The sequence below is a fragment of the Balaenoptera physalus genome (assembly GCF_965194825.1).
Source record: "Balaenoptera physalus genome assembly, chromosome: 4".
NCBI classification, from domain to species: domain Eukaryota; kingdom Metazoa; phylum Chordata; class Mammalia; order Artiodactyla; family Balaenopteridae; genus Balaenoptera; species Balaenoptera physalus.
The window spans coordinates 58,609,341-58,631,501 of NC_138891.1; the positions used below are offsets into that span (position 1 = coordinate 58,609,341).

General features: G+C 35.3%; 1 protein-coding gene across 2 annotated transcripts in view; it reads left to right on the plus strand.

Moving 5' to 3' along the window:
• The window catches only part of PIK3CA (phosphatidylinositol-4,5-bisphosphate 3-kinase catalytic subunit alpha), a 92,893-nt gene that overhangs the window by 41,196 nt on the left and 29,536 nt on the right, over window positions 1-22,161 (plus strand). Inside the window, exons 2-5 of one of the 2 annotated variants that reach the window (XM_082458931.1) lie at window positions 6,562-6,680; window positions 17,695-18,122; window positions 18,659-18,868; window positions 21,755-22,005. In XM_082458931.1, the coding sequence (XP_082315057.1) occupies window positions 17,771-18,122; window positions 18,659-18,868; window positions 21,755-22,005 (813 nt within the window). In that variant the 5' untranslated portion in view covers window positions 6,562-6,680; window positions 17,695-17,770. The remainder of the gene's footprint in view (window positions 1-6,561; window positions 6,681-17,694; window positions 18,123-18,658; window positions 18,869-21,754; window positions 22,006-22,161) is intronic. The other variant, XM_082458930.1, reaches the window with a different exon arrangement.

Below are 22,161 nucleotides of genomic sequence, written 5' to 3' on the forward strand. Positions count from 1 at the left end.
TACAGCACTGTTATTTGGATCTTAGTGTTAATGATACTATTGTGAGTAGACTAGTGATGGGTAAGAACACTAGTATTGTAAGGCCAGTTGTAACAAAGGAACCAAGCACAGGCTTTAATTAGCTGATTCCTAGAGATGTAAAAGTCGATTAAAAATAAAAACTAAGGGCTTCCCTGGTGGCGCAGTGGTTGAGAGTCTGCCTGCTAATGCAGGGGACGTGGGTTCGAGCCCTGGTCTGGGAAGATCCCACATGCCGCGGAGCGAATGGGCCCGTGAGCCACAATTGCTGAGCCTGCGCGTCTGGAGCCCATGCTCCACAACAAGAGAGGCCGCGATGGTGGGGGGCCCGCGCACTGCGATGAAGAGTGGCCCCCGCTTGCCGCAGCTGGGGAGGGCCCTCGCACAGAGGCGAGGACCTAACACAGCCAAAAATAAATAAATAAATAAATAAAATTTAAAAAAATAAAAAATAAAAATAAAAAAAATAAAAACTAATAAGCTAGTTATCATGATTTTGTAGATTATGCTATAAAAATAGGATATACTTTTATCTTTTTTTAAAAAAATACTTCATTGTTTTAAAGACTTTGTGACAGAAGGTAAATTTCTGACTTCCAGTAGTGACAGTAGAGATACTTTATTTTCTTCTGTGCATTTTTTTCTTATATCACTCAAAATTGGTATGAGAGTATCAAATTATAATCACATAGACCATAAAGTAACTATCAAATAATAGAGATTATTAGTATTGACTAGATAACTTAAAAGTTTATGTTCCAGTTTTAGTTTAACCTTAATCTTGCAATTTAAGAAATAGAGGTTTAATGTGCTCTTTATGTGCCATAATAGAAGCTCTCATGCTGAATTTTCACCACATCAGGATTCTCCAATGTGTCCATTCCTGTAATAACCATTATTGAGCACATACACAAAAGTCTCTGTTAATATCCTCCACAGTGTCTCTTTTCAACCTAGGAACTTTCCCGTATCTCTTCACTTTAATCTTTGCAATCATTCTCTTTCTTGAGATACTACTCCCTAGTGAAGGTTTAGAATTTTAGCTCTTTAAGTTCCCTTTTTCAAACTTTCTTATGGCTCCCTCTGTGCATTTATTTTAATTTCAGCAAAATTAACTAATGAATCATAATGTGTGAAGCAGTTGTTGGGATAATAATTTAATGACTTACATTCAATAACCAGTTTTAAAGTTTTTGTCAGTTGATACATATTAAAGAAGCGCTTTAACTTATTGAATTATAAGGTAATTTATTGTTTAACTTTATGCCTTAGGTGGTCAACTGATGACATATTAAGCAGCAATGGATAAAATGGAAATATTCTACTTACTGATCACTTATTTTGCTGTTTATACACAGTTACACCCATTTCAGTTTGTCATTCTCATTGCTCTCTCATGTTAAGGTATAGTAACCATGATTTCCCAGATACTTGGTACATTGTACTGTATCAAGTATACATGAATAGTAAGTGTTTGAAAAGGCAAAGTGAAACCCATCTACTAATATTTCTCTTCCATCATTAAATGGATTCTAAAGTATTACCCATATTGTGTTGGCTAAAAAATTGAGTTTTTAAAAAAATATCTATGCTTACATGACTCCACATTGTTGTTGTTATCATTCGTAGGACTGCTTCTCTTCACATCTTGACTAGGTGGTGCTTGTGCTGCAGTTAAGCTACCCTCTCTGTGATTGCGCTTCTGGGAGATCTGCATTCCTTTGCTTGCCAGACAGCTATCCTGTATTACTCCAAATTTTGCTTTAGTGAAGTAGCCCGTTTTACCAGATATCAAATACTGAAGTATGATAAATCACTATTAAATTTGGTCAATAATTGCTTGCAGGGGAGTTTTTCACCATTACTAGTATAATACTAAAGTATTCTGTTATTGCCAGAAAATGGAGCAGATGGCAAGGAGTTACATCAGAATATAATATTACTGTTTGGTCTTTATCATTGAAAAAGCAAAATTTTTAAATCAAGTTTCTACTGTATTTCATGTCTTTCATCCAGTGTTGTAGCATCCCTCTTGAACTGTATTGTTACCTGTAGATAGACTTGGGTGGCACTCATTGAACAAATAATACAGTATCCTACATTTATTAGAGTATAGTTTGAAGAAAATGGAACATTTTCAATTAACTCTCTATAGGTTTATTTGATTAAGTTCAGTAAAACTAGGGACTGCTTGTTTTGGCCAATAAATTTGGCATGTGAAATAAGCAGATTAAAAATAGACATTATATGATCATCTTAAGTGAAATTTAATGAAGAAAAATGTGAGTGCCCTATGCATTCTATGCTTTGTATCTATTTGTAGAATGCCAGTAATATATCAATAGATATGACATAAAAGAAAGAATACTTGAAGAGATTACTATAATGGCCTCTAAGAAGGGTAACCAGTTCAAGGAAAAGGGTGAGATTGTGGTATTGAGACAGAAGGATAATAGCAAGGGTAGATAAATAACTAGACAAAAATGTCAGGGACCTATGTGTTGATATGATAACCAAGGTTGTGCAGTACATCTTCGGCCAGATTTCCCCAGTCTAATCTAAATTAAAAACTAAAATATATTTTCATGACACTGTATTATACTGATGCCTAATTTTGTAATACAGCCATTGGGGACTATGCCTTAGGATGAATGAAACTAAAGGTAAGACCCTTCTAGTATTTTTAGTAAAAGTTCATTGGATAGTACCTGTTTCCACAGAAAATATACTAAAATTAGAATGACAGCAGACTAGCATGGTCCCTATGTAAGGCTGATACACACATTCAAGAAGTACTCCATATTTTTAAGTTAATGTTTTTATTTGACTCACCAGCAGGCTGTTTTCCTGCCATAAAGGAAATTGGTGGAGTCCAGTTGTACTTTCTCCTTAGCCTGTGAGTATTCCCAGAATCACCACCATGATCATTGCAGCACATTCCAGACCTTGTCATTCAATTTTGAAAATATTGTCCTTGCAGCAGCCAGTTACAGCAATGATATATAAATATATGCTTTGTTCATTATTTGTGTGTGGTAGTATGTAATAGTAGTTACAGACACCATAGCTTAAGTTTAATGACACTGCATAAAACTCAGGAAGTAGAGAAATCCATTGGAAACTGTAGACCATAATGAAGCTTTATGATTGGCCCCTCATCCTCTCTCCTAGATAAGTTTGGCCTTGTGGCAGATAGTACAATCTATAAAATTTGGAATGTTAAGTTGGTCAAAAATGAAAATAATACTACCAAAGTAAAGAGACTTTCTATGAAATATATCTGGATGCAATTAGGTGAATATATTATATCTGCTACTACCCCTAGTCAAAGTTGCTAGCTCCAACTTTATTGGCTCAAACTAGAGTTTACTATTTGGTATTTAGGTTGTTTTTTTCCTTTCTCTATGGATACTAACTACTTGTTCTGTACAAGGAGGATAGAGCAACTCATTCTACTGAGAAATCTGTAGCTGACACAAGTTTTACTTTGTTTATCATGATAGCATAAGACTTGTTATGCAGGACTCATCTTTTCCTCATTGTCAGGAAAGACCATAAGGTTAATCAGTGGGGTGCAGACAAGTTTCAATACATCTTGACACTAGAGAGGTACCACCAGAAGGAATAGTAATTGACTAGAAGTCCCAATAGTGACCAAATTGTCTTCATCCTATGACATAAGGAAATAAGGTGGCTGTTCATTCTTGATAAAGAGAAGAAAAGACAAAGAACAGTGTGAAGCAAATGTTTTCCAAAAGTTCATCTGCCCTCACCCATAGTAGCAGGAGAACTTGAAAGATGACTGTTGAGATATTCAAAGCCATGGAAAGGCTTATGAGGGCATTATGCTAAACCAGAAAGAAACAAAAATAAAAGAGGAAAAGCCATTTGTAAACTTCAGGAAGAGAAGTTCTCATTCCTGATGACTTTCGGAAACGTCTTGCCTTCAGCTTATTACAGGTCTTTAAAAGAATCAAGTCAAGTGAGCTAGAAAACACATTGCTAGTGTTACCTTTTTCTAGATGTTTTAATTAAGATGTTTACTCTAGATATTCTTAAACTCTTTAATGAATTTATCTAGATGGGCCCTGGATGATGTACTCTTTTGTCTCTTCAAAAGAGTACATCCAAGTCCCAGATAGGTGTTAGCTTCATTAGCGTAAGAAAGAGTGAAGTTATGTTTTGTGAAGCCCCCAGGCTTTTGGAAGAAAAAGAGGGGAGAATTAATTTTAATACTGACTTTAAGTTGGAAAGTAGATCCCGTTTATACTTTTTAAAATGAACCCATCGGGCTTCCCTGGTGGTGCAGTGGTTGAGAATCCGCCTGCCAATGCAGGGGACACGGGTTCGAGCCCTGGTCTGGGAAGATCCCACATGCCGTGGAGCAACTAGGCCCGTGAGCCACAATTACTGAGCCTGCGCATCTGGAGCCTGTGCTCCGCAACAAGAGAGGCCGCGATAGAGGCCCGCGCACCGCGATGAAGAGTGGCCCCCGCTTGCCACAACTAGAGAAAGCCCTCGCACAGAAACGAAGACCCAACACAGCCATAAATAATAAATAAATAAATTAAAAAAAAAAAAAAACCCTAACTCAAAAAGATATATGCACCCCCATGTTCACTGCAGCATTATTTACAATAATCAAGATATGGAAACAACCTAAGTATCTGTTGACAGATGAAAGGATAAGAAAATGTGAGATACATACACACACACACACATACATACACACAATGGAATATTATTCAGCCATAAAAAAGACTACCTTGGGGCTTCCCTGGTGGCGCAGTGGTTGAGAATCTGCCTGCCGAGGCAGGGGACACGGGTTCGAGCCCTGGTCTGGGAAGATCCCACATGCCGCGGAGCAACTAAGCCCGTGCGCCACAACTACTGAGCCTGCGCGTCTGGAGCCTGTGCTCCGCAACAAGAGAGGCCGCGATAGTGAGAGGCCCGTGCACCGCGATGAAGAGTGGCCCCCGCTTGCTGCAACTAGAGAAAGCCCTCGCACAGAAATGAAGACCCAACACAGCCAAAAATAAATAAATAAATTTAAAAAAGAAAAGATGACTACTATCTTTAAAAAAAAAAAATGAACCCATCAATCAAGAAAGGAACAGTGTGTAGTTAGCATCATCTATATAACTCCAAGTAATAAACAGACTTTATTTCTGAAATATATGGGACATGAGTCTCATTTGTAAAGGGGAATTAGAAAGGACTGTGAGCCCTATTTTTTGGTTATCATCAGTAATAAGTTTGGTTATAAACTTTGACTTGTAAGAGATTAAGCTTTCAGGACCTTTTCTCTTCATCTTCCATGGGAGCTAAAATTTTTGCGTAGCAGGAAATTGGAGTAACATTTCAAGAACTGCTCCATATTTTGCATTTCTTTGTAGTAGGCCATGCTTCCTTACTGGGCTGTTCCCTTCATTGATCTCACATTGGTTAAATTTTCACGGAGGCAATCAGGTGCATAATTAGGCTTCTGTTTTCACTGTTGTGTTGAAGTATACTCTTGACCCTTAAATGTAAATACAGCTGCCAAACTTAAATATCATAGAGTTGTTTCTCTCTTTATATAAAAGATACTACTTTGTAACCATTTTTCAAGGAAAGTATCTTTTTTCTCATTAAAAAATTACCCTTTACATTATACCAAATTTCCTTTAAGTATTGCTTCTGTGAACTAAATAGTATCTTACTAAATGTACATTAGCTATGTTGTTGGTTTTTAGCCCAAAAAGATCATCGATCATCACTGCTTATTTCCAGTCAATCCAGATATGATTAAAAGGCATTTATTTTAACATGAGGAGAAAGTTGGTAGTATGGTCTATTTCATTCCCCTTTACTTCTTGCTTTTCCTCACTGGTCGTTATTTTTTTTTTTCAGTCCAAAGAGCCAAAAATACTTGTTACCATGACTTTGCATTTTTATTTCTATTATTCATTGCAATTTTCCCCCTTTTTCTTTAGATGAGAAAAACCAATAGAATCTCATGTGTAAACTTAAAGAAGTAGATTTTACAAATTATGTATAGCATAATTCTAAAATAAGAATTTTTGTATTTCCGTCTGTTTTTGTCTTATGTCTCTTGTGTTTTATCATTATTGAAATATGTTAGATGACCACTTGATGCTTATGCTCTGCTGAGAATGTACGGGCTGAGTTAGACACAGGCCTCATCCTTTAGGAATTTCATGTTTCAGTAAGAATACAGAGACAAATACAAAGATGAGGACAGAGACATCTGTACAGATATCAAATATGTCAATAAAATATTCTGCATCAGAAATATTTTTTAAATCATTTTTTAAAATATCTTTCATCTCCTTACAATAGGCCTGAAACAATAAAGTTCTGTCCCTTTCTGAACACGTGGATCTAGATAGCATTGATCCAATAGATAAGAGAGAGGGAACCTTTATTGAATTTTTATGCTCCAAGCACTATACTAAGGATTTCTTTACATGTATTATCTCATTTAATTCTTATACCATCACTATGAGGTAGTAACTTTTTTTTTCACTTTGTGCAAATAAGGAAACTGCCTGAAATTTCCTCTCCTGGGGAAGTCTTAATAATTGCAGAGTTCTTCATAGAGTCAGCAGAGCTGAGGGTGATGGAGCAAGCAGTGATGTGAACCAAAGCAAAACCCTCAGGTTAGACCATTTCTGCTCTGCCATTAAAATAAGACTGTTTTCATATATGCTACTAAATACTGAATAATACCGTAATTGAAAAAACGTAGAGGTTTCTAAAACGTTTTCAGGTTCCTTGGTTATTCATTTGTTACAGGTGTTAAGATGTTAAAGCTTAAGTCACTGGTTAGATTCTCTTTATGGAATGGTTAGCTTTGTTCGTTTCTTTGGGCAGAAAGAGGCACCCTTAACCGTGTCCACCTGTGTTACCAATGCTTGCTATTAGTCACAAGGTGGCCTGGTTAAAACAGAGGAATCGAAGAATTGGAATTTACTACACTTTTCTACAAATAGAAAAACAAGGCAAACTATTAATGTATTTTTTATTTGAAGTATTAGTCATTCTTTTAGTCCTGTATTTTGAAATCATAATTTACCAAATACTGCCATCTTGATCTGAAAAAGTAAATGGGAATTCTAGAGTTACCTGATTTACAGTTTACTTCTGACTGCCTGCTGCCTGATTTATATGAAGCTGTGATAATCTGTCTTGACTCCCTCACAAAGATGAGAAAAATATTTTCTGGAAAACTATGTCAGTGTGGAATCATTTGTCCTGTTAAATTGTGTGATACTATGAAATATCTCTTATTGTATTTTCCACATTAACTATATTTACTTCATAATCCTGTCCTTCCAATTTTCACCTCTATTAATATTTAGGCCCCTTTGAGCTTAAATTTTAAGAAATTTTAATTTATCCTATCACACAGTAAAATTTGAATTTTTATAAGTTCAAATTGGGAAAATTAGTGACTATATTTTGAGATTTGGTATGTTTTCTTTATGTATCTATATAAAATATGAAAGTTAAATTTATAATTTAATAATCTAAGATCAAATATTTATTCATCTATATTTCACCTTATTAATGACTTATGTTTGTTTACCACATTTTTTTTTTAGTTTTTATTAATTCATTTATTTGGCTGCGGCGGGTCTTAGTTGCGGCACGTGCGCTCTTCGTTGCGGCGCTCAGGCTTCTCTTCTGGTTGTGGCACGCAGGCTCTAGAGTGCATGGGCTCAGTAGTTGCAGCGCGGACTTAGTTGCCCCATGGCATGTGGGATCTTAGTTCCCCAACCAGGGATCGAACCCGTGTCCCCTGCATTGGAAGGTGGATTCTTAACTGTTGGACCACTAGGGAAGTCCCTGTTTACCACATTTGATTCTGCTGCACATTTGTTCACATTTATTGATAATCAAAAATCTGTCAGTAGAGGGACTTCCCTGGTGGTGCAGTGGTTAAGAATCCGCCTGCCAATGCAGGGGACACGAGTTTGAGCCCTGGTCCGGGAAGATCCCACATGCCGCGGAGCAACTAAGCCCATGCGCCACAACTACTGAGCCTGAACTCTAAAGCCCGCGAGCCACAACTGCTGAGCCTGAGTGCCACAACTGCTGAGCCCAAGAGCCACAATTACTGAGGCTGTGTCCCACAACTACTGAAGCCCGCATGCCTAAAGCCCATGCTCCGCCACAAGAGAAGCCCATGCACCGCAACAAAGAGTACCCCCGCTCTTTGCAACTAGAGAAAGCCCACGTGGAGCAACAAAGACCCAACACAGCCAAAAATAAATAAATAAATAAATTTATTTTTTAAAAAAATCAGTATAAACATTGCTGACCTAGACCTTAATTGTCATTATTTTAAAAATCCATTAGCAAGACCCTTCCTAAGCCCATCTATGGACCTCATGTTAGGGAACGCTTATATTATATAATGCATTAAATCTCTGAAATGTATTTTCATAACACCTTTTTTATAGCACTACAAATTTAATAGTGAAAATGAATTGCATCACCTTCTAAAGGAATTTAAATTTTCTATATACGGGTCATGAGAACTTGATTTTCCAACCCGAAGTTGTTAAGGTCTGTCTGAATCACTAAAAGAATGAGTTAAATCTGTTTTCTCATGATATGCTTGTAAAGGTTAGTGAAGGACAGCACTTTGAAAGAAATGGATAATATGCATCCTTCCAGAGCTCGTGTATATTACAGCTGTCTGTTTGGACTCACTCCAACAACAGCTCAGTGACTCTTAGAGGAAGAGAATTTTAGAGGCCCTAACTGGGGCTCAGAATAATTGTACTGAAAGACACTTGCTTCCCATGCATAATCACTGCAGTGAAATTTGTTTAAAATGGTTTCTTATCCCTTAAATCCAATAGGTCTCTCAGTGCTTTTCATTTTCCTTTACAAGGTATCTTTGTCTATCTCTTTTCTTGCTTATTACTGTTGCTACCACTCTTTTGTTCAGGGCCTTGTTACATTTTCCCTGGGATAATTTCAACAAATTAGTTTTTTTACTTACTCATTTATGCTGTAGGATTATAGTGACCCAAATAAAGACCCTATCCTGGAAAAGTTCACAGTCTATCAGGAAGTCAAACATGGATGTAGATAATATAATAATAACGTATTGAGGTACAATTATAGAAATACATATAAGAGGCGGGGTAACATTAAGAAAGGAAGTAATGAACTCTGGAAATAAATATTAAAGAGATTAATCAGAATTATTGAGATTTAAATCATGTTATTTCTGTAGTAAGTGTAGAGGCAAGTTTTTGTTCTCTTGTTCTAAATAAACTAAAGATTCTTTGTAATTTTTTAAAAAAACAGAAAAGTTTATTTTCTAGTTAATGAGCAAATAGATGCAGCTGAGATGCAATGGTGGCAACTGAGTTAGCCACAAAACTACTTTAATGTTTTCCTGTTGACCTATCTGAGAATGAGGGTAGAAAATATCTTGTCAACATATGTCTAAATATATATACATTTGTAAATGTGTCAGTGAAATCAGATAACGTTTGTTAAATATATCAGTTAAATAAAAAAATGGTGTTTGTAAAACCTTTGGTCATTCAACAAACATGTATGCAGCTTCTATGTTTGTGGGACATATATCTAGAAAATACAAGGTGCTTATTTTAGCAAATTGTGGCTGTTTGGGGTGATTAAGCTGCAATCGAGTCAGTATAGATATCCCCTAAATTTGCAAGTGTACACTTAAAAATAGCTTTCTTATTTTTAATGACTTTCTGATGCAGATGTAATATTGATATTTTAGAAACAAATAACTATTTTAAACATAATATACTTCTGAAATTAAAATCTGAATTAAAAATATATAAGATATGCTTTATGTATATTTTAAAGTAATCAAGTTAGAAAAAGACTCTGCTGTCTTAGCCTATGTTTATAGAGACTCATAATCCACGGTCAACTAATAGTTTTCTGTACTCTGCCTTGGTGATATTGACTCTAGAGTATTGTACTAGATTTTGGCTGCTGCATTTTGAGATGAATATTATTAGCAAAAGAACACATCCAGTGATGGCAAAGAAGATGACAACAAACTATCTCACCTGAATTATGGTTAAAGGAATTGGGGTTAAAAAACCTAGGGAAAATTCTAATCTCTGTCAATGTGTGAAGAGATAGAGAAGGCAGAACTGTTGGAATAAAGAAGTTTAGGAATAACAACCTTTAGGAATAACTTTAGAAGTGCTTCACAAAAACTTCTACATCAGATAGTGAACTCCTAACACTGAAAATATTTAAGTGACTTATGAGGTACTTGAGCATTTCAAGATTTTAACTTCACTGGCTTAAAATTAATGTCTTTGTTTTTGTTTTCAGAGTACTTAGATTGAAAGTATAGGGTTGTGGTTGAAAAGGCAGGGTTGGGATGACTTATTAGCCAGTGTGCATTTAGAAAATTCTCCAGTTGCTATCAAGTAATTCTGATACCTTTTCAGAGGTAGCAAACTTTTTCTGTAAAAAGCCAGATAGTAAATATTTTAGGTTTTGCAGGCCACATGGTCTCTGTAGCACCTGCTCAACTCTACTGTTGTAGTGCAAAAGCATCGTTGACAATACGTAAACACGGTTTATTGGCTGTGTTCCAATTAAACTTTATTTACAAAAGCAGGTGGTGAGTTGGATTTGGCCTGTGGGCCATAGTTTGACAACCCTTGCCTTAAATGATGAAATCGGGAAATAACATTCTAATATAAATGGAGAAAGGCTTTCAATTTAGGAGTTAAAAACAAATTGTCAAAATGTCATTGTCTTTTTGGGCTGAAAGAGTGCACACTAAGTGTTCAAAATACTGAATTGCCCATTGAAGTAAGAAACCTTTCACTATAAAAGTCAAGTGACAGTGGAGAGTCTGAGACTATTTTCTACTGTTCATTTCTGCTGCATATTTTGTCCTTAAAGGTGCGTTTACTCCTGCTGAGCAATATCATCCATCCCGCATGGACTGCTAATGCAGACAGACCCAACTCCTACCAAGACATAAATGCAGGTTCAGGCCTTCTAAGAACAAAAAAGACTTTCAGTGCCTCCTGCCTAAGCACAGTAATTTTTGACAGTAATTTTAATACCAGAACAAGGAAGTAAACAGAAGTCTCTGATCAGCAAGGTATCTGTTACATGTTTTGTTCTAACCTCATAAAAGCAGAGGTTCTCATATCATTTGGTCTGTTGGCCTTTAGCTAATAGGCTGTTAGAAAATGATGGTCAAATGTGCATGCTGACTAGAAATAAATAACAGAAGAACAGGAGGCTACTCTCATAAGGCAGTCTGGCCACAGCTGAGAAGTGACCACTAGAAAACTGCTAGAAAACCACGGGGTGAGAGCGTTTTTAAATCACAGTCTCCAACCTGGGGTCATTGGTTTTGGGGTCAGAAATACCCTCAGACTCCTCAGTAATACTGAAAAGCTTTGCTATCTTGTGTTTTAGTATAGCACAGCAATTCATTTTATAATGAGGACTGTAATTCATCAAGAAAAGGGTAAGTTGTGAAATATATTTATATATACTCTTTTAGGAAAACAGAACTGCCCCAGTTGAAATAACTTATTAGATATATTTAAAAATTAGGATAAGCAAAACCAATTTATTTCCTAACAGTTCTGAATAATTGTGATTTGTCAGTATGTGACTATTTAGTCCTGGCATTCTGAACTCAAAAGCCCAATAGAGTAGTTCCTTGACTCTTAAAGTGTTTTCTTTTTAGCAAATACATTTTTGTCGCCTCAGACCTCCAAATTGCATAGATTCATATTTTAAATATTAATCTTAGAGTGATTTATCCCCCTCTACTGCTTTTCAAATAAGTTTTTCTTTGTAAATAGGTTATGCCCTTAAGTTTGGATAATTCCACCTTCTTTATCAACATTTAATTTTTTCTATAGTGTAAAGGCAGTTTATTTAAAACGTTATATACTCTGATTTCTTAACTTTAGGGATTTTCCTCCAAATTTGGGAAATTGAGAAGATTAAGTTTTTACACCTTGGTTTAATGTTAATTTGATTATATCCTATACTTAAAAACAAATTTTTTAAGAAATCTGAATTTAAAAATCATGAAAAATATGTCATGTCATTCTCATGTTCAAAATACTTCAGAGACTCCCTTTTACTTAGAGCGTACTACATAAAATTCAAACTCCTTAAAATGGAGTCTGCCCACCTTTCTGGCCCCTGCCTACCTCTCACCCCTCCTTCTTTATCACGTATCCTACCTATTCTCATGCACTTCAAGTAATAAAAACAACTTGTATTGCTGGTAAAAGGTGCATTCTTTCATGGTCTGTGACTTTGCACACATACCCTTGTGGCAGTCTAAAACACCCTTCTCATCTAGCTCTCCCATGTCCAAGCCACCTCTTCTCTGCAAAATCCCTACTAATCTGTAATACTCAGACTTCACCTCTGTGATGCCTTACCTAGCTAGCCTCCTCAGTCAGTTGGAGATTTCCTGTGACTTTTCCAAAGTTCATATTCTGTCTTATAACAATTTTCCATTGTTAAATTTGTTCCTGTGTCTTGTCTTTCCCCAGTAAACTCAACAACCAAAGAGAAAGCATCTATTTACCATTGTTTTCATACTACTTAACCTAGAACCTGGCACAAGCAAGTATTTCTCCAAAAAGGAGGATTCCTCACACCTAAGCCGTAAATAGCTGCACCAATTAAATAGGGATACTAGGGGTTTGGGGGACTAGAAGCACCTGCAAAAGTACCAGCATCTGAGCCACATTCTGAACTCATCTGTGAGCCTTGCAATACCAGTGCTACCTTCACGTTTCAGCACTTGACACTGGCGCTGCTTTATGAAGCTGAAGCTCCTTATTTACTTGCCTCCCTCTGTAAAAGAACCCAAGCCCCTTTTTCCCATCCCTAACTGATGCCAGTCCTGAATAATTCATAATAGCTTGAAAAGATAATATGGGTATACTTAACAGGTTTGTTAATAATATTTAACATTTTTGAGTGCTTACAGTGTGCCAGTCTTTTTGCTTACATGTTTTTCATATATTACCTCATCTAATACCACAGTCTGATGAAGTATATGCCATTATCCCAACTTAACAAATTGGGGCAGGGGGCGGCAGGGGTGGGGAGTGATATAAGGTGCTGTGAGATGAATTAAACTGCTCAAGGCCATACAACTGTTAACTAAGGCAGACAGAATGTGAATCCAGTATAACTTCAGAGCCCATTCTCTTATTTACCACCAGTGAATATTCCTGCCATAACTGAAGTCCAAATAGCAGCATGGTTATAATGTACACTTTGAAATCATCTAGACCTGGATTCAAAATCCATATCTAACATTTACTGGTGGCAAATTACTTCTCTGACCTTCGGTTTTCTCATATGTAAAATGGTTATTACCTACACCAAAAGGGTTATTGCCTGCATAAGTGCAAGATATATACTAAATACTAAGTGTTAGCTCCATTTGCCTCTTCTACACTTCTGTTCTTGTGAGCTCTGAGGGAATGGTTTGAACAGAATAAGGCCTGGCAGAAGAAGACAAATAGTTAGCTTCCTCTTTCTTCTGTATAGTACTACCAGATTGTCGACCAGTGCCTGCCTTCCAGGATCGCCAGGTGTCTTATAGCTGTGATTGAATTTATTCTCTTAATGAGAAGGGCATGTCTTGAGTATTTACTAGTTGTTAATTGCCCATAAATATACTATAGTAGAATAAGGATTAGAATCAGTGATCTCCTGTTGTACTAGACTTCTCTTTTGCTAATTCTTAGGAAACATATGGGACTCTGGGGGTTGTTATTTATTATATATAAAATAGTTGCCTACATGATTCCGTAACATAGATCAGTTAGTGCCATTCAACAAAGAAAACTATAAACACAGCTGCTGTTTTAGTGTGGTTTGTGGTTTGGTTTTGTTTTTGTTTGAACTTTTTTGTGCAGGCAGATCATCATTTAAAAGTAGTCATTTGGCATTTTCCCTTGCATTCTTCAAATTTTTTTGTATGTTTTTAAAAAGCTTAGCTTAAGTCACTTTATAATTATGCACTCAGATTGATCCATCTGGTCTTTTTGCTAGCCAATGAATTTTCTTTTAAAAATATAGAAAATAGGATAATTATATTTTAAATCCTATAACTTCAGTGAGTCCCTTTTATAAATTTGAAGAAAATATTTTCAAGTATTAAAAAATAACTTTTTATGCATGGCTTTCTGCATTACAGGTTTTATGCTGTGTGACTTAGCCAAGTAATGATATTCTATTAACTTCTAAAGATTTCTTAGCACTAATTTCTTTGTAAATTAAGTAATAATCATTTACACTGAAAGTGATTTCTCCCATTCTTTCCTTACCTAACTGTTAAAAATGTTGCACTAGAATATAGCAATGCCAAGGTGTTCAATTTACATCATGCTAGTGAAGCTTAGAAGTTTCGTTAAAAACTTGATGTTCTCAATGCCTCCAGCCATAGTTCTTAGAATGAGGAAGTTATGCCTGGGCTGTATTCTGTTAAATATATTACCGCTATGTTCCTTGCTAACATTAATGTCTAAATATGCTATCTGCAGAGATCTGATGATCAGAGGGAAGGGTGAAAAGAACTTTGAAAACATTTTTGGAATCCACTGACATTTCTCTCTCTCCATAGTCATCACCCTTTCAAATCTACAATCGTCTCTCTGCAGAACTACTGCCTTCTACCACTTCTCCTGGCATCCACTAAAATGTAAATACTTTTCCCTAAAGTGCTGTAATATTTTTTCAGGGATCTTAGAATAAACATCAACATCATTAACATAAATTTTAAGAACTTGTATGATTTGACTTTCTTCTCCATCTACAGCTTTATCTTGACAATTGCCATCTATATTTAAGCAAAATTGACCTCCTTTTAGTGCTACACTTTCTCTATAGTAGAGGTTCACATACAAGACAATATAAATACCTCAAGGGCAATCATCCAAGTTACAAACAAGTTTCACAATTATGTCACATTCATCCATATTCTATTAAGTATGACACTTTAAATGTCATCTTATTTGGTGTACCTCAGGTGCAGAGATTGAATTAATCATGCCCATCATTTTATAGCATGCATCTTCATTAGTTCTTCAAGGCCTTTCTTCTCGTGCTTCATTCCCTCTTCCAACTTTATACAAGACTATTCCAATATGTTGATATTCATCTTGAATCTATATGTATCCTTGAATCTATATAAATCTATAGGGCTGTTTTCTCCAGGTATATATTTTAAGTTTCATAATTATATCATGATTTAAAATAATTATCAGCTCTGTTTTGTTTGTAAGGAAGAGTTGAGTAAATCCAGCTCATTGGATTGCAGTAAACCTAACTTGTTTTACCTGCTGAAATCTGGGTGTGTCAACATAGAGAAGGTTAGGAGAGCTTCTCCAGGTGCCGATTTTTACTTTCTGCTATAATCTACACTATATTTGGTGTATGTAAACTTATTCATTTTAAAGTTAATAATCTTCATTGATAAAATGAAACATGTATGAGTCTGATCATTGATGTTTAATTACCAGAACCCTCCATTATATCTGCTTTCTTTAAGACTGTCCTTGTACTTTTCCATCTGCTTGGAATTTTGAATTCACTACTACCTCCCTCCCACTTCCCTTCAGTTGATTTATGCCCTATGTATCCTTCATATTTTAGCTCAAACATATGTTCCCTAGGAAGTCTTTGATGATGACCCTCGGACCAAGTAAAATCTTCTTTATATATATTAAAAAAAAAAAAAAAAAAAAAAATAACTTTTTATTCCTTATTGTTTTTCAATTGATTTCTGTATTTCCAGAGGTAGGGAGAGGGCTTGAAATTTCTCCTATTTCTACTCCTCACCTCCTTACTATGTTATAACTCTGAAGCATACCATAAACACTTGTTTGCAACTGAGAATGGGTACAGCAGAAATGTGTGATCAAAATAGGTCCTATTGTTCTCTCTAGGTTGCACTGGCTGTGAGGAGAAAGATGGATTGTAGGGGGCAAATGTAGATGTAGTAAGACCATTTAGGCCTTTGCAGTGGTCCAGACAAGAAATAGTAGTGGCCTGACCCAAGGTACTAAGAGATTCAGGATATGGAATTAACGGAATTTGTTGATGGATTAGATGTTGGCGAGTATGACATAAAGGAGTCAGAGATAGGTTTCTGGATTAGATATATCATGCTCCTCACCTCTTTCTCACTGTGTTTGTTCAACTTCTGCTTATCTCTAAAGAATTTAGTTTATATGTTACCTCCTATGGAAAACTTTCCCACTCCAACTTCCATTAAGTTAGGTGACCACTCTATGTGCTTTTATAGCACCTGGCACTTCATGAGAACATTTTTTTTCTGTTTTGTACCTGTGAATTTATTACCCAACACCCATATACACATAACCTTCACACTCTTGACTTTGTCTTGTGAGGGCAAGGGCCATGCCTGTCTTACTTATCATCATATTCCCAGCACCTAACATGGTCCTGGGGACAACACCAATACATTTTTGGTGAATAAACGAAGTGTTATTTATAGCTATTGTCTACAGTGCCTGATAGAGTAATTGAATACGTAAGTTATCTGGGCTCTTTTTTGATTCATTCCTCTTGCTTAACTTTTATTTCTTTTTTATTTTCTTAATATCTCAGACCTTATTTTTTCTTATATCTTTACAGTTTAGCTTACTGAATAAAAGAAAATATAAACAGCAAGAAATAAAATTTTGCTTTGTGGGTTTTGACAGTATCTTCCAAAGGAACCCCTAAGGTTGTTGACATCTAAAATAAGTGAGGGCTTCAGATTGTAATAATACTTAATATTTTTCAAAATATTATAAGTGCTTAACACAGTTTGTTGGAACATTATACTGACAAAAAGAGTAATTGGATGTGTAGATCAGTTCATTTCAATCAGAAGTATTAGCACTGGGTTATTTGATAAAAGGGATGGATCATTGCAAATTCATCATCATATCTCAAGGAAAATGCATTGATGACACTAAATTATACTTAAAAGCTTATTATACTTAAGCTTTATACTTAAGTAAATTTAATTATACTTAAAATACTTAGATATGGTCTAAGATATCACTTAGACAATAATCAATACAAAAAAGGAAATTACAACGATTTTTCTTTCTTTTCTTAAGAAAGAAAAAAAGACTAAGCTATGTAAATTCTAGTTACCACAGGGTGGAGGTAGGGGTGTAAAAGGAAAAGGATTTGACTTCTCTAGCCTTTACTTTACTCATCTTTAAAATAAAAACAATGGACCCATGATCTAAAAGAGCCTTTCCAGCCCAAATTCTGTTGCTCCATAAAATAGAAAAGAATGATATATTATGGGAATTTTGGTTTCAGTTGCAACTTACTATTTATTCTCTCCATAGCCCCAGCTCTGTCTTGATAAGAACTGACTTTAAAAATCCATTCAAATAAAACTTTTTTTATTGAATGAATTTATTAAATACAAGTTTTTTTTTTTCTAATTTCTGCTTTGGAACCAATTCTTTTAGCCTAATTAGGAGCAACAATCTAAGATGAATTGTAATTACTTACCCTAATCATTCAAACTACAGAAAATGAATTTTTGCATTTAGTAATGCCATAAATGTATTCTTCGATGGTTGTTTCTCTTTTAACATATGTTTTCTTTCTTTGGTTTAGATTTCTGCTTTGGGACAGCCACGCATCTAATTCCTTAAAGTACTTTTATATGTAAAACTTGTAAAGGATCAGAACAATGCCTCCAAGACCATCATCAGGTGAACTGTGGGGCATCCACTTGATGCCCCCAAGAATCCTAGTAGAATGTTTACTACCAAATGGGATGATAGTGACTTTAGAATGCCTCCGTGAGGCTACATTAATAACTATAAAGCATGAACTATTTAAAGAAGCGAGAAAATACCCTCTCCATCAACTTCTTCAAGATGAATCTTCTTACATTTTCGTAAGTGTTACCCAAGAAGCAGAAAGGGAAGAATTTTTTGATGAAACAAGACGACTTTGTGACCTTCGGCTTTTTCAACCCTTTTTAAAAGTAATTGAACCAGTAGGCAACCGTGAAGAAAAGATCCTCAATCGAGAAATTGGTATGATAAAATTTTGAAATGGCCTTGTCATCCCATTCTAAATGCAAATAACTTTGAAGCTTAACTATTTTCTCATTAGTAAAATATTTTGTCTGAACTGGTTAATTACCTTTGTAATCTTAAATAAATAGATTTCAAAATAAAAATCATTACAAATCTAAAGTTTTTTTGACTGTTAGGCTGAAGAACTATTTTTAACACCTTGGTATTATTCTGTAAAGTTTTCTTAAAGAAGTATCATTTGTAGGGATGATTTATATTTGTGATATCCCAGTTTTGTTTTGTCTTTTAAAAAATAATTGATATGAATAATGTTTGCTACCTTTGCTCCAAATTGCCGAACAGATCATATTTTATATATTAAAAATATTTGAGATCTTGTCAATTCTTACTATATGTATTCATCAAAAATTTTATTAACAAAGAGAAGCTTCTTTATTGTGATCTTCCATATCTACCAAGTTCCCTATTTACAATAAACATGGTCTTACTGTGTGTTTAACAGAATGTTATATTCTCTATATAATTTTTTTAAGGTTTTGCTATCGGCATGCCAGTGTGTGAATTCGATATGGTTAAAGATCCAGAAGTACAGGACTTCCGAAGAAATATTCTCAATGTTTGTAAAGAAGCTGTGGATCTTAGGGATCTCAATTCACCGCATAGTAGAGCAATGTATGTCTATCCTCCAAATGTAGAATCTTCACCAGAACTGCCAAAGCACATATATAATAAATTGGATAAAGGTAAGAAAATTGTAAATCTACCATAATTGGTCGCTGTAGTGAAAACTTCTATCTGTGCGTATATCTTTGTACAGTCTTTTTATCCTAGCTAGATGATAAGCTTCTTGAAGGCAGGGAATGCTTTACTGACAAGATATAGTTGAGTGCCAAGTACACAACTTTTTTTTTTTAAATCTTGAATTATTTTATTTGTGTGTGTCCTCATGAAATGTGTAATACTTTGTGTGCTGTATTTTCTTTATAATTGAATTTATTTACTTACTTATTTTTTATTGGGGTATAGTTGTTTTACAACGTTGTGTTAGTTTCTGCTGTACAGCAAAGTGAAGTAGAGTTTCCTGTGCTATACAGCAAGTTCTTATTAGTTATCTATTTTATACATATTAGTGTATATATGTCAATCATAATCTCCCAGTTCATCCCACCCTCATCCCCCACTTTCCCCCCTTGGCATCCATACATTTGTTCTCTACATCTGTGTCTCTATTTCTGCCTTGCAAACTGGTTCTTCGGTACCATTTTTCTAGATTCTGCATATATGCGTTAATATACAATATTTGTTTTTCTCTTTCTGACTTACTTCACCCTGTATGACAGTCTCTAGGTCCATCCAGGTCTCTACAGATGACCCAATTTCATTCCTTTTTATGGCTGAGTAATAGTCCATTGTATATATATACCACATCTTCTTTATCCATTCGTCTGTCAATGGACATTTAGGTTGCTTCCATGACCTGGCTATTGTAAATAGTGCTGCTATGAACATTGGGGCACGTGTGTCTTTTTGAATTATGGTTTTCTCTGGGTATATGCCCAGTAGTGGGATTGCTGGGTCATATGGTAATTCTTTCTTTAGTTTTTTAAGGAACCTCCATACTGTTCTCCATAGTGGCTGTATCAATTTACATTCCTACCAACAGTGCAAGAGGATTCCCTTTTCTCTGCACCCTCTCCAGCATTTATTGTTTGTTGATTTTCTGATGATGCCCATTCTAACCAGTGTGAGGTGATACCTCATTGTAGTTTTGATTTGCATTTCTCTAATAATTAGTGATGTTGAGCATCTTTTCATGTGCCTCTTGGCCACCTGTATGTCTTCTTTGGTGAAATGTCTATTTAGGTCTTCTGCCCATTTTTGGATTGGGTTGTTTGCTTTTTTGATATTGAGCTGCATGAGCTGTTTGTATATTTTGGAGATTAATCCTTTGTCCATTGATTTGTTTGCAAGTATTTTCTCCCATTCTGAGGGTTGTCTTTTTTTCCAGGTACACAACTTGTGTGCAGTAAGTAGTGATTGATTGAATGAATGTGTGCATATGGTGCTGATCCCTTGGTGAATTGTTTATCTCAGAATAAAACTGAAAAAAAAAACAACATTGAGTTTGAAATTCACTGTTACAGAATTATAGCTGATTATCTTTTTACAAATAAAAATAAATAGAAATAGAAATATTTTATGAAATTTTGGGGAAGCGTCACACATTCTTACTATATACAACGAAAAAGTAAATTTCCTAATCTTAATGTTAGATGCAGTATTTAACTCTGATCATAGTGAGTGATAATATATAAGTTGACTTTTGATAATATATCAATTTCTAGAATTAAGTGTACATGAGAATATATAAACTAATTGTTTTAGAAATGAAAATATCATTGTGTCAGATAAATGTTTATATTTTTCAGGATAACAAAGTGAAGTTTTTAATTGAAAGTTATAGAATAAGTTAACTTAATACACTATTAAATATAATATTCACTCAGTAGAATAAATTAAGACATCTTATTACTATTTTAGCCATATTTTTCAAAGTAGTTTAATGCTTATATAGCATAAGGTCTTCATTAAAAGTTCATTTCTGGGCTTCCCTGGTGGTGCAGTGGTTGAGAATCCGCCTGCCAATGCAGGGGACATGGGTTCAAGCCCTGGCCCGGGAAGATCCCACATGCTGTGGAGCGGCTGGGCCCGTGTGCCACAACTGCTGAGCCTGCGCTCTGGAGCCCGCAGGCCACAACTGCTGAGCCCCACGTGCTGCAAGTGCTGAAGCCTGTGTGCCTGGAGCCTGTGCTCCACGAGAGGGGCCACTGCAGTGAGAGGCCTGCGCACCACAAGGAAGAGTGGTCCCCGCTCGCTGCAACTAGAGAAAGCCCGTGCACAGAGCAAAGACCCAACGCAGTCAAAAATAAATAAATAAAATAAATTTTAAAAAATTCATTTCTACTTTAGCATACTTTTTAAAATGGAATGCTCTTTTTATTTTTCCCCACTACTCTTTATGAACTATTTCCAACATATAGAAAATTTGAAAGAATTTTACTATGGATACCTACACCACTCTAACATAGTTTTAATCTTTTCATTTTCATTATTTTTTTTTTTTTGGTCCCCCAGCTTATAGCTTAATTATTCTTCTTAAAAGGAAAAAAAATAGAAAATTTATTTTTTCCCCCTTCCTCCCCCATCTTTTCTCTCATTCTGATTCAGCATCTTTCTTTAAGTCTCCATGATTCTTTCCCACAGTTCCCAGAAACTCTTCTACTTAGGGTACTATTGAATATTGAACCTTTGATGCCATCATGAGTCATTCTTCACAGGGGTTGTATCTATGAAGTATGTCATGTAGTTTAGAATGGAAGTTAGCTTGCTCTCAGGTAATTGAGACACACAGTAGTCACAGTTTTGTGTGCTTGCCTTACAACATGAGATTTGGGCATGGTTTGGCAGCCCTATCAGATTTGAAGATTTGGTCGTTCTACCTGATATTTACCTGTATTTAATTAAGGTTGATTATAAGTCATTATGGTTAGTGCATACTTTTTGAAATTTGTCTCTTGAAGAATGAAATATATGTGGTGACTGCATCTAATATTATTTTCCTATTATAGGGCAAATAATAGTGGTGATTTGGGTAATAGTTTCTCCAAATAATGACAAGCAGAAGTATACTCTGAAAATCAACCATGACTGTGTGCCAGAACAAGTAATTGCTGAAGCAATCAGGAAAAAAACTCGAAGTATGTTGCTATCATCTGAACAACTAAAACTCTGTGTTTTAGAATATCAGGGCAAGTATATTTTAAAAGTGTGTGGATGTGACGAATACTTCCTAGAAAAATATCCTCTGAGTCAGTATAAGGTGAGTAACAAACTTCAAAGATCTTAATTTTAAATTTAAAAGGTAAATCACATTGGGAACTGGTATCTGTATTTAGGACATAGTTTTTGAAAATCAAAAAAATTTTTTTTTGGCCATGCTGCACAGCTTACGGGATCTTAGTTCCCCCATCAGGGA